Source organism: Periophthalmus magnuspinnatus, chromosome 8 (assembly GCF_009829125.3).
Source record: "Periophthalmus magnuspinnatus isolate fPerMag1 chromosome 8, fPerMag1.2.pri, whole genome shotgun sequence".
NCBI lineage: Eukaryota > Metazoa > Chordata > Actinopteri > Gobiiformes > Gobiidae > Periophthalmus > Periophthalmus magnuspinnatus.
The window spans coordinates 11,494,079-11,505,351 of NC_047133.1; the positions used below are offsets into that span (position 1 = coordinate 11,494,079).

At 34.7% G+C, this 11,273-nt stretch overlaps 1 protein-coding gene across 1 annotated transcript in view; it reads right to left on the reverse strand.

Annotated features, from left to right (window-relative positions):
* The window catches only part of cacna1aa (calcium channel, voltage-dependent, P/Q type, alpha 1A subunit, a), a 107,190-nt gene that overhangs the window by 51,452 nt on the left and 44,465 nt on the right, over positions 1-11,273 (reverse strand). Inside the window, exons 6-8 of the mRNA XM_055223865.1 lie at positions 3,207-3,394; positions 1,144-1,247; positions 568-683 (exon numbers count right to left, since the gene is read on the reverse strand). Coding sequence (XP_055079840.1) covers positions 568-683; positions 1,144-1,247; positions 3,207-3,394 — 408 coding nt within the window. The remainder of the gene's footprint in view (positions 1-567; positions 684-1,143; positions 1,248-3,206; positions 3,395-11,273) is intronic.

Below are 11,273 nucleotides of genomic sequence, written 5' to 3' on the forward strand. Positions count from 1 at the left end.
TGTAAAATATAAGAGATAGATTGAGTGACAGAGTCGCTAGCTACTAGAGAAGCATACTGTTTAGTTAGTGTATTTTGACCCATCCACACACAGAGAGAACATTTGACTCTACACAAAAAAGCCTCATGTGGTCAGGCATCTAAACACTATATTATCATATCATTTAAATCCTATGGAACCATTTAAAGTGAGACTTTTACAACCAGAAAAAACTCTGTTTTTCTTCACAAAAATTATGGTCTTGGCCAAGTCGAGATTAGTTGTAGGTGTAGGTGTAGATTATAATATGGATTATAATGATTATAATGTAGTAGCCTGTTGCAATGACAATCTTTCAGTGGAAATATTTCCTTTCAGCACAAGTATTGCCCTGATATCAGTGCAGACCCACTGGTATCAGGGCAAAGCTTTGTCTCTGTGTAGTTGTTGTGACAGCCGCCTAAACCATCTTAAACATTCAAATGTGCAATGTATAATGGTTAATGGTAACCACCATAAGAAAATACAGTGAACTTGGCAGTGAGTGGATGTTAGCTTTAGCCTTGCACACGTGTGGTGGGTACATACCAGCTTTACAGATCCACTCCAGGTAACCATTGAGCTCCCTCTCGATCTGCTGCTGTCTGCGGAGCTTCAGGAACTCACTGCGGTTCTCCACGCGCTCTCTCTCTTTGGCAAACTCCCTATAAGGACATTACAAATTTAATCAAATCGATGTTACTAAAACATAGGTATGTATATATATGTATATGTTACATGTGTAATCTTTAAGACTGGAATGCCACATGAACAAAAAGAGGACTGAAATCCTTCCACAATAAAATGTATTTCATGACTATAATTGCATGAACATTGATTTAAATGTATTAATACTAATTGATTATATATATATATATATATATATATATATATATATATATATATATATATATATATATATATATATATATATATATATATATATATATATATATATATATATATATATATATATATATATATATATATATATATATATATATATATATATATAAAAATTTGTGACAATCCAATAAACAAAATTTTTTCTCAAATTAGTCACAATACAAGTTGACAAAATGACGTGCCATAATCCCTTAGATTTATAATCTTGCAGACACCTACCCTGACAAGACACCCAGCACCAGGTTGAGCATGAAGAAGGAGCCGATGATGATGAGGGGGATGAAGTACATCCAGTTCCATGCGCTCCCTGAGGCGTCGTTGCTCTGGGGTGGGATAACACAGGAAGAATAAGATAACACAAACTTGACCTAAAGCTATCAAGTCATTTTTCAGTCTAATATCAATGCATGAAAAAACTCCATATCACCAAAACCACTCATGATATATTGTCCAAACAGAAATCAAAGCCCCACTTTCTCTGCTATTGTTAGTCCCGCCATGAAATTAAACTCAACACTGTCATTTGTCAGTATAAAGCAATGCATTAAGATGGTAGTCATGCAACAGCAACACTAACATGAATTAGCCATAAGTAAGTCATCTCAATAAGGAAATGCATAAGTGCGTCTGTATTTTCCTCCTCTTCGCAGAGTAAATAATGTATAACAGCTGCTTAGCTCCTCCATCTTGCTCTCCCTTCTTCTAGCACTCAATGGACTTAAGAGGTTTGACTGCAAAGATGAAGTTGTTTAGATTGTAATTTGTATATTCAACCTAAACAACCTTATTATTAAATATATGTTTGATATAAATCATTATCATAATTATTAGGGTCATAGGTAAATTGTGAAAAAATAATCTTAAAAGCCCTGTACCTGATTTTTGCATTTGAATAAAATTTTCACAATTTGTCTGGTTAGCATTTTAGTTATTGTTAGGTTTACATTTTTTTTTTTTTCATCATTTATTAGTGATGGTTTATAAATCATGATTTTAGAGTTAGTGTATCAAATACATCAGCACACGTATGATAATTTTTTGTATTTACACATTTTTGCCATTGATCGTACCAATTAATGTAATCTTGATTAAAACTTAACAAATCCCTTTATACCTGCTCTCTAATTCACATTTTTAAAGATATTTTTACATTGTTACTCTAGACTACTGTGTAACCTTCAGTGTGGTTTCTATCCTCCCAAAGTCAGTAATGCCACAATGCAGTGCTGCTGACGCCATTTTTCCCCCTTTTTTACCATTAAACTTTTATCACACTCTTCCCTAGCAGCTGCAAGAATAACTTGGCCTGAACAGGCCTTTTTAAATATAGAGCAGCTTCGGGAAGGAGGGACAGGGGAGAAAGAAAGAAGAGGAGAGGGGAACAACCGGAAGTTTGACTGTTAGCATGTCAGCGTCTGAACTTTGATAGTTAGCATGACAACATTTTTAAATGTTACGTGCTCACATTTGAAGGAGTTATTGTTGCCAACTGAAGGATAACATTTACTTTTTTAGTATGTTAGCATTTGAAGTATGCACATTAATTTATAGCTGCTTGCATGTTAGCATTTGAAGGATTAAATGAGATCATCGGTCAAAAAACTTTGTCCTGCTCACAAAATTCAACCTTCTTTTACTATGGACAATATCTGGGCAACTGAGAGATTATATAAACTACTATACTACTACTATTACTAATGAAAAACACTCCAACCATCATTTACTTGAGTAACTTTTTAAGGAAATTGTATTTTTCAGAGTACTTTCCTGAGTAAAAGTTTTGCTTACTCTTCCCACTGTGAGCAGGCGTAAGTCTTCAAGTGACAAAAGCTCTACGTTCACAATATGAAATGATTTGAACATTTGTGTTTCTTGCACCACTCCTTCAGTTATGATTTAGTAGTTCTCATTTCTGTGCCTATCCTTGGAAAACACCAGATTTTGTGCATATTTAATGTTTCGTCCTTCAAATTATAAATCAGATGTCACGTCTAAACAGTTACTCTTTTAGTTACTCTTAGTCCAATAGTAGTTTTCCCAAATACTATTTACTCTTACTTGAGTTTTTTCTTGGACTTCTGTCAACCATTAGCATATACTACGCCAAAACCAAACCTGCTACATTACTACAACCCTTACTATTACTAGTCTACTACTACCACAGTTAAGGCAACATGCACTACTAATACAACCACCACTACTTGTGAACAGAAGTATTCCAAGTAGATTTGTACATAACCACTACTCATGAAGACAAGTGTTGGAAGCAGAATTGCACATACATAGTAGAGCAGTTCAGTCCAGCCCTCCATGGTGATGCACTGGAAGACGGTGAGGATGGCGAACAGGATGTTGTCGAACTGCGTGATGCCGTAATTTGGTCCCAGCCAGTACTTCCTGCATGTGGTGCCCTCCGGACAGAGGCGTGACGGGAGCTCAGTGCCACACGGGAACTCCTCTCGGATCTCAGCTGGAGACAAGACCCGGAACTTTAATTTTATATACATGAGAGCAGAAACAACTTTATTTCTTTTACATTTCATTTAATCATGTTGAGATGATTAGTGTTAGCTGTCTATATTGTCACATTAGCTTTGGAATTTCATGCTTTTAACCTAAAATAATGTGTATATGTGGAAAACAATGAGTTGTGCGCACAAAAATATTCTTATAAAAGCAGTTTAAACAAGGCTAAAAATAATACCAATGAGATAGAAGCATTACGAGTTGTGTATTAATGTAGTGTAGCCAGAATAAGCTAGCGAAGTTGTGTATGTGGACTTTGGAACAGAGAGCACCACCACATGACATCACTAGGTGGAGCAGAGTGTTACAAGCTCTGAAGAAGAAGCTGGGCTAAATATGTAGGATTACTCAATGAAACAAACCACAACTGAGGATATGTTTTAAGGGAATAAAAAGGGAAAAAAAATTATATATATATATATATATATATATATATATATATATATATATATATATATATATATATATATATATATATATATATATATATATATATATATATATATATATATATATATATATATATATATATATATATATATATATATATATATATATATATATATATATATATATATATATATATATATATATATATATATATATATATATATATATATATATATATATATATATATATATATATATATATATATATATATATATATATATATATATATATATATATATATATATATATATATATATATATATATATATATATATATATATATATATATATATATATATATAACCTTTAAAGGAGATGTATATATGAGGTTTCATTTTCAATTTTCTGGAGGTGGCACATCATCTGCACGATTCCGTGAACATAAAGGTTGAAATCATGCTTTGGAACACTTTCCATGGAGATAGATATGTTTTATGCTGTACTGTGAAATTTTATAGCTAAAGGAACAACATTTCCATGGAGACAAGCAGGTGAAGGACATCCTCTCGGCCAAATAAGAGCCAGGTTTGTTGAGATTCAAGCCCGCTCACAGGGATGCATGGTTTTCTCTGTTTTTTAATCTAATAAAAACAACCAAAATGAAAAAAAAACAAAAAAACAAAAAAACACTTTAACACACTTTAATCTATTTTTAATTCTATAAAGTTACGCATTGGGGCTTTACATCTTTTTTAAGTCACAATATGTAAAATAATGATCTCTGTATATGATTTAATACTTAACATCCGAATGAAAGCATAATATGTCTTCTTTAACAGCTCAACATTGCTGTATTCTCCACACATCAAGGAGCCAAGTGTTGCTGTCCAAATGATGAAAAGCTCCTCCGTGTAAAATGATGATCTGTTACATGATGGTGTGTGTGGTGAGAGAAAGAGAGAAAGAGAGAGTGAGAGAGTGAGAGAGGTGCGTACCTGTTTGATTGTCGAAGCAGGTGGTGTGGAACTTGCCCATGTAGAACTCCAGGCCAATGATGGCGAACATGAGGATGGCGAAGAAGAGCAGGAGGCCGATCTGCAGCAGGGGGATCATGGCCTTCATGATGGACTTGAGTACCACCTGTAAGCCTGCACCACACAGCATCGTACATGAGTCAGTCCATGCAAATGTTTTATTTTTATTTGTGTGTTTGTATCAAAAACACATTTACACCCTGTACCTGCAAACTTTGTCTTGCCCCATCACATAAATATATTGTATAAGCAGCTCTTGAGGTCAAAATACTATAAGTCAGCTGTGTGCTGCAACTTATTAGAAAGTGTTTTACCATCTGATAATCAGGAAGTGAGCTTAGCATGCTAGTTGTTGTTATCGTCATGGCAAAATTCAGCACTTTTTATTCCTTAAAAAAAAAAATAATAATAATAATAATAATAAATAAAATAAAATTGAAGTGTACAGAAGCCAGGTTCTCAGTAAGAGTAAGATTGAATATAAAAATAATAATAATAATAATTAGGTTAGAGGTTGTGTTGACCAACTAGCCATATATGTCCAGTCAACTCACAGTAATTGTGCCTGTGCGACTAAATAAATAAATAAATAGGTTCACCAGGTTTATTTGTTCTGACAGATAAAACAGTGACGTTTGTACCAGTTTTTGTTTCATGTGAACAGGCCCAGTAACAAATATACAAAGAAATTAACCATAAACTAGCTTTTCACAATCCTCACAATTAAAACTCCAATTTTTACGATAGAATTTTCACCATAGCTCAGTTTTAAAGTATGGACTGTAGAATGTTGTAATGTCATTTGGACACCACCTATCATGACATTTGTCTTTATGTTATCAGACTGTTACTGAAAAGCTTGTACAATAGTTATTTACAGATTTCCATGATTTCTATGATGAGTAAGCCTCTTCAGCTGTTGTAGTGGAGAGCAGCCTATTAATATCACTGCAGTGGTGCTGGAGCGCCCCTGCCACTGTAACCAAGTGTTCACACCAACCTGTTTCTGTGGCATATTACACAAACAGTGCTAATAGAAAACTAGCTCGCACAAGTCCTATTTTTAACATGCGTTTTGTGTGAAACATGCTAATTTTGTATCTAATTCATGCGTTGTACAAGTCTAAATATTGCAAGTTTTTATAATGTTTGATTTTATTGCCATTAGTAATTAGGTCACAAAAATAAATCATCGTCAAATTTAGAAATGAAATGTGAATTGGTTAATAAAAATAGCACTTTAGAGGAATGACAAACTTTACCATCTTCTCTGTCAGCACAAAATGACTATATGCTAGCTAGAAGTTGTACTGTTCAGGCATATTTAGCAAGTTTGTTGAGCCATTCACGAACCAAAAACAAGTATTCTGGATCAGTCTTGAGATGTTTAAGATGCTGTACCAGATTTTTACCATTTTAAAAACACATCTGGGCATCCTAATTATTCACCACGACGAGTTTATAAGGGTTTTACACAACTTTCAGAGGCCTAAGCGAAGTTTAGCGGTCATGGCTAACAACAACTACTAACTAACAACATCCCGGCATTACTTCCTCGTTCACAGATGATAAATACACTATATAATTAGACGCAGGCAGCACACATCGGTTTGATTTTGACCATAAGACCTGTTTTTTTTTTTTTACAATATATCTGGGGCAACTCAATTTTACTGGAAAAAAAAATAGTTTACAACTTTATCATTACACATAACTATTATTACTATAACTATTTACAACCCAAATAAATCAATTGTAATTTAATGTGGAACTTTTAATGTGGAACTTAATATGGAACTTTTACTTACTAGGAATACCAGAGACAAGTTTGAGCGGCCTCAGCACACGCACCGCTCTCAGAGTTCTCAAGTCAAACTCCGATCCCACAGTCGACAGGATCCTGGGAACAAAATGAATAAGGTCTTTAAGAATATAACAAAAAAGTGGTGTTGGAATGTCGATACATCATGCAAAATTGTGTTGGAGTTAGTATTTCAAATTGCAACCTCCTGGGCCTGAAATGCATTGTTTTGTTACAGCGGTATGGTAAAGGGTTAATAGCAGAGGAAACTACAAAGACCATGATCCTTTGTTGTTTTTCAGTACAGGTCACATAAAGAAACTGACAATGTAATACAATTTTGATTTCCTTACATATGCATTGTGATAGACAATATTTTTTAACCTTAAGGCAAGGCACACACGTTCTGGTAAAATTTTAGTAAAAATAACACCTTAACTTAAAATTTTTGTTTGTTTGTTTGATCTTTTTATTGTATTTTATGATATCAATGTGTGGAAAAAAAAACAAAAAACCATAAGAATACATCATCATCATATTTAGAAAACATTAATAGACGCAATACTTTTTGGCAAATGTAAAATGTCAAGTTATATTTTAAAATACACAGGAATCATAGCATAATATTTAATTTCTTTATTTATTTGACACGGAACTATCTCCATAGAGACAAGTGACATCACCCGCTTCATATATTAGCATAATGCCAAACTTTGGAACATTGCAAAAACAGTATGTGGAGGACCATCTATCAGGAAAGTTACCGAGTGCAGCTTTCAGTTTTGATGCAGTTTGACAAGCTCCATATAAAAACACTGTATTAAAGCCTTGCATATTCATTACTGCAATATTCAAAACAGTTACCCTGCTGTGATTGCATAACGCTCATACAGTGAGATTTGGACATATTCACACCTCCATAGTAAACACTGCCAGTCTCCTTGGCTTTCAGGGCCCTGTCTGTCACACATATAGTTAACACAAAACCGCTAATTACAAGTGTGTGAGCGCCTTATGTAAATCCTCTAAGAGCCTAGCGATCGATACAGCTGACAAGTGAACCAGAGGAGCCACTGTTTCAGGAGAAGAGAGGAGGAAATAGTACATGTAATGGGTGTTTTTTTTTTACACTAATGAGTTTATAACAGCAGTGAGCGGTGCCCCGCCACCTCGCAGCAAGATGGTCCTGGGTTCGATTATCGGATCAGGTGGGGATTTTCTTTGTAGAGATTGCATGTTCTCCCCTTGTCTGTGTAGGTTTCCTCTGGTCACACACTACTGCGTGTCTAATTGATGGCAGTACAGTGAATGAGTGGTAAGCCTTGTCACCTCGCAGCACAATGGTCCTGGGTTCGATTCCCGGATCAAGTAGGAATTTTCTGTGTAGAGTTGACATGTTCTTCCTGTGTCTTCCTGTAAGTTTCCCCTGGTCTCCTATCTTTAAAACCTTCAAATCTAGGTTGTGTAACTTGTCTTTACAATAAAAAAAAAAGATTGTATTATTGCCATGGCTAATAGTTCATGAGTTCATTCACACTAGTTTACCATAATTATAAGCATATGTAACAAGCCAATATTAAACAAAATTATTCAAACACTTTATAATGATGGTAGGTTTTATTTTGTTGCATTTCCACGTCTGAATATTCCTGCAAACTTAGACCATCCTACTTTCCTAAAAACTCTCTCTGTTCCACTTTGTGATGTCATTAGATGATCCAGGAAATGCTCTTCTATCTTCACCTGACTCATTCTGATCATTTTAGATGACTAAGTTGCATCTCAACTTTAAGGCTAGCAGCTATTGATATCAGCCTGATTTAAACTGCACATGTAACATCTTTGACAATATTTACAAGAGCTATATAAACATGCTCGTCAAAAAACATGGAATATGCAGAATTAAAACCACCATTTCAACACAAAAATAAGACTGGGCGAAATGACGAAAAATGTATTCCAAAAATGAATCTTGGCTTTAGCATCCAGTACTTTCAACAGACTAAAAACTACAGTTAAAAGGATTTTAATGTTGTCTTCTTTAAAAAATCACCAAACTGATCATTGATGATTTGGAAAAACAATTTTCACAGCACGGTTGTCAAAAGGATAGAAAATCAGAAAACACAAAAACTAGAATCTAAACAACATACTCATTTAAGCAAGTATCGATACTGAAAGAAAAATCACATAACTGGAGATAATGTGAAGAGTTTCCCGTTTCCTGAACAGTTTCATCTTGAGTTTTATCAGAACTAGAACAGACTACATGGTATAATAAAGAAGTACTATTATTTTGTGTTGAAAATTAAAATACTGTTTAAAAAAATTATCATTTGAGTATCAAAATTGGTATCGAGTCTATCTTTAATATCAAAAACAGTATCAAGTATCGAGTCTAATCCGTAGTATCAAAATTGAGTTTTGAAACAGTCACAGCTCTACTTAAAAGCAATTCACAAAGTTGCTACTACAGAATCCATTCAAGTACCCCTACAATTTGCACACAATACAGTTTTGTTTTCCCAACTTATTTATTTATTTATTTATTTTTACTTTTTTAGAATCGCCTCCCTAGCACAAAACCGTACTTAAAATAGCAAACTAAGATAAAAGCTCATAGTAGCGAGTACAGGGCCGCACAGTTGGAGAACTCCTCACACGTGCCTGGAGTGTGAACAGTGACAGATGGTGCGAGCTACATGGTGCTGACTTAGCACTTTTTATCTTTATAACATTGTATTCCCGGACACCACCTGAACGGAAGACAGGGGCCCTTGCTTCCGAGCGCTGAGCAGTGCCCAGCATGTGAGCCTGCTCCGGGGGGGTTAAGATGTCGCCCTGCCCTGCCAGACTTACAGTAAGTGCAATCGTCTGACGCACACACGGTGAATCATCCCTTCTCCTTATGCTCTCCGGATCGTTTTCTAGCTAGATCGCTGGCTGGCTCTGACACATTTCCCTTCTCTCTGTTGCACTGAAAAGGCACATAATTGACACAGGCTTAATCACAGCTATGAATGAAATGCACCTCGAGATAGCTTCAATGCTGCGTTATATGTGGTTGTATGAGTTATGATCTAGCATGGCCCACAATGCCATTTATTTACATGGGCAGCCTCGATAAATATGAGGAAAAAAACAAAACAACTACAGATAAAAATAGTGGGATATTTTGAATATTTTTCAAGAACTTTGCTGAAAAAAAAAACACTTTAACGCAGAACTGTGAGTCACTATTTGAATTCAGTATAATGATATAAATATGCTTTGCTTCATTTTTTGGTGTTAGGTAGGTGCACTGCATCTACGTACCTTTTCTGGTGACGGGCAGACCATTTGCTGGTCTCCACGCTTTGCTTAGAATACTCCATAGTATGACACTAAAGCCACAGTGATTATTATTATTATTTTTGTATTTATTCACTGAAAAAAAGCATTATTGTGAGCGGGCTTGCATCCCCACAAACCTGACCTGTTTCCATAGAAATGTTGTTCCTTTGGCTATAATCTCCCATAGTATAAATCTAACTCAATGGATAGTGTTCTGAAATATGGTTTTAACTTTCTTTACTGTACCTTTAAACATATCCAAGTCACAATGTTGTTTTATTCCTCAAAATGACCTTACAAATTTAGCATTTTACTGAGGGAGTGGTTGCCTCTCCACAGATGTGACCCGATGTGTCACCTGTTTATCCAACAAAAACACACTTAAGGTGAACTGGATTCTGTTCTTAATCAGCCTGGAAAATTATGTTAATTTCCTAAAAATATTATAACAATGTAATATAAACAATGAAACATTGTATCTGGAGTTGTATTTTTTTAACTTGTGCTTTAACTTTAATTGATGTTATATTTTTTGTTCAATTCCTTCACTACACAATGTGACAGTAGATGATGTTCTTGCACCGTCAGTGTTTTGTATAAAGCCATTTCAATAAGGGAGCTGGTTTCATTTTGTACAGCTCCACTCCAAACCAATCCGACACAAAACAACTACAAATACAAATACAATTGAACAATACAACACTAACCTGCACATTTTGCTTGTGATTCATTTGTGATTCCAAAAATATTTCCAGATTATCATTTGCCAAAAATACATAGAGATATTCATTTGAGTTGATACGGCCCTCCCCCAGTTCTAGTGTTACCACCGAGCTAGCTCCCTGTGGTATCCATCACTAGCGTACCGGCTCTGGCTCCTTCTAATGACATTGTGTGACATTCAATAGCTCAGCAGAGACTAGCTGGTTATGGAGAGGGCTGCTATGTGCATGAGCTAACACTGCATTTCCAATAAAACTAATGATACTGCAGTGATAAACAGACAATGAAATGATTTAAGGTTAAACTGTTCACGCAAAAAGGAGTTGTAGAATAAATGTATTTTACTTGACCAACATTTTGATTTCAAACACATTAATATGCCATTCACAATATAATTTAAACAATACATCACAAACTGTATGATTTTTAGATTTGCAACATGTAGACTGCAATTTGGACTTAGTAGATTGTCTTAATAACTGTGAAATTTGAGGTTAAAAGTTAAAAAATTCAGCGAGTTGGTTGCCTGGATTTTAGTTAA